This window comes from Limulus polyphemus, unplaced genomic scaffold (genome assembly GCF_000517525.1).
Source record: "Limulus polyphemus unplaced genomic scaffold, Limulus_polyphemus-2.1.2 Scaffold6493, whole genome shotgun sequence".
In the NCBI taxonomy this organism is placed as follows: domain Eukaryota; kingdom Metazoa; phylum Arthropoda; class Merostomata; order Xiphosura; family Limulidae; genus Limulus; species Limulus polyphemus.
This window is the reverse complement of record NW_013672103.1, coordinates 35,287-37,670: the sequence shown is the minus strand read 5'-3', so window position 1 is coordinate 37,670 and position 2,384 is coordinate 35,287. Positions and strand designations below refer to the sequence as shown.

Here is a 2,384-nt window from a genome sequence, read left to right as displayed (position 1 = left end):
CTGGCCTCTTTTACAAACTGCTTTCTCTGTAACTGGTAACCCGCCATTGTTGCATCCACATCTACTCCAGTGGTAGCACGTCAAGCATTTTACTACCTTATACTGGCAAATAAATTTTGAATCTGATGCTTTTGACATTTATACATCGAAATATGCGTAATCTTGACAGAAAAGTCTGCTGGTTGCTCTTACAGTTCCTAGTGATTACTGATTTGGGGAGAATCTCTTTAGAAAATGTCTGAACAAAGCGTTGATCTGTTTCGAAAAAGATTATACCAAAAGCACACCCGTTTAAACAAAATAGGTGTGTCTGTGTGTTTTGAGAAAAAAGTACTAAATACAACCTATACAGATCAAAATAACAACTCATGCATGTTTGTCTGATCATACACTACCTTTTCTGTTACAACTCAGGCATTTATTCAATAACTACTCCATACATGTAGACAATGACATCAATATAGAACAGTATACAAACATTTTGGCCAAGACTCTATAAACAGCCACTAAACAAAAATTCTGAACCTAACCCGTCACAAATAGTTTCCAGTATTTGCAACTGATTCATCAGGTGGAAAACGAAATTTTATATTAAATATTAAAACATGGTAATACCAAAAACATATTTAATAGGGACGTTGAAGTTATAGGAAGATAATGCTGCATTTTTAAATTAAGTTTTGATAGCCATTCTATATTTGGTGTTATTTTTGTTAAAATTAGGAAAGGGTTTAAGAGTTCTGTAGAAACATCCAAATGGAATAAAGTAACTTAAGAAACTTAGTTTATGGGTAAGTAGATAGACAAAAATGTCAACCTTTTCACAGAGCATTTTGACATTGTTCACTTAAGGTAAGATCACTAAAATTGAAAACAACATTATCATGATTTATGTTACTAGATTTTGTCACTGGAATTAGTTTTCTAAGCTTGACATTTTGGTTTGTTCAAGTCTGGCGATGGTTTTTCAGGTTCAGATTTTCAATCAGATTGGTGAGATGATGAAAGTCAATCCACGAAATATTCTTCTTAAGTTCAAGACTGGCTGCAGTATGTTGATTAGTTAGTTGCTCTTCTTGGCGATATTCAATTTTCAATTCTTCTACCAACAGCCTTCTTTGATAGCAACGATAAGCAGAAGAGCCTTGAAGATTTCGTTTAGTGGTCTTGCAGGTCAGGAATTTTGGAATAACTTTGTATTTGCAAGTAATTCATCAGATGGGAAACGAAATTTATTATAAATATTAAAATCACGGTAATATCAAAAAAAAATATTTAATATGGACGTTTTGGAATTTACTTAAATTCCATCATCATCGTTAATATCTCAAAAAAATTAGTTAACAATATTCAGACTTCAAAAAACAACATTAGCATTGAGCAAATTTTCGTATTCAATCAGAAGTTTAGAAAGAACAATTTAAACAGTAACAGTATAATGGAATGTACAATTAAACGTTTCAGAATCATCATAATTCCATCAACATTAATCTACAGGTACAAAACAAACAAACAACAACAGAAAAACAAAGAATAAAACACACACAGAGGGTTGAACACTATGTCATGTTGTCATTACTAACCATCATGTTTTCTTTTACAGCCAGTGCACAGGGCAGATAGATTATTCGGCGTCTGTCCTGTGAAAGTGGATTTTTCTCTGGGCACTCCAGTTTCCCCCAACAACAAAGTACACCTGGACTTTGAACCGTATGGTCCCCACCCCCTGAAAAATTCCTCCAATCCAACTTCAATTCGATTCAATTCATTTCTATAACACCCATTGCAACAGTGTCTACTTAAAATCAAAATAAAATCAATTCCTAAATTCATATGATGTAAACTTAATATTCGTGGCTGGATCTTTCTGTCTTGCCTCGACTCTTCACATCATCAACAGCTGCAACATCTGTTCATCATCACTACTGGAAAAGAAGATCTTCATCTTCCCTTCACTGACCTTCTTCACAGCTTTCTCTCAAAAGCTTCCCACCAATATTTCTAAGTGCAATTATAGTCACTGTAATAAATTATTCTCACTTAAATAATAGTAAAGTTAAACAGTAAGTTGTTCATTTATTATATTTAATTGTAAGATGATAAAAGTAAATTATTGATTATAATAACTGTCTCCTTCAAATGATATGTATGTTTTACTTGTAAAAGCAAAACAGTAAGTGTCCTACAGAATATTGTCTGAAAGAACCTATGAACAGTTTAGAAATTCAGAAGTTTTGTGTCCATAGAGAAATTTGGAAGTGTGTTTGCAAGTGATCAGTTCCTAATATCGTTAGACTGTCTCAAAGTTTTATGCAATTTTAATCATCAAGGGAATATTCTATAGAAAATGGATGGATAAACAGTAAGTCAATAATTTGTTATTT

The 2,384-nt window shown here is 32.6% G+C and overlaps 1 protein-coding gene across 1 annotated transcript; it reads right to left on the bottom strand.

Moving 5' to 3' along the window:
* Positions 1-491: 491 nt before the first annotated feature.
* Positions 492-2,000, bottom strand: LOC111089516. The gene is made up of 2 exons (XM_022402163.1): positions 1,584-2,000; positions 492-1,192 (listed from the first exon to the last, which is right to left on the bottom strand). The coding sequence occupies exons 1-2, from the start codon at positions 1,831-1,833 to the stop codon at positions 948-950; spliced, it is 495 nt and encodes a 164-aa protein (XP_022257871.1). The 5' UTR covers positions 1,834-2,000; the 3' UTR covers positions 492-947.
* Between the last annotated feature and the right edge of the window lie 384 nt (positions 2,001-2,384).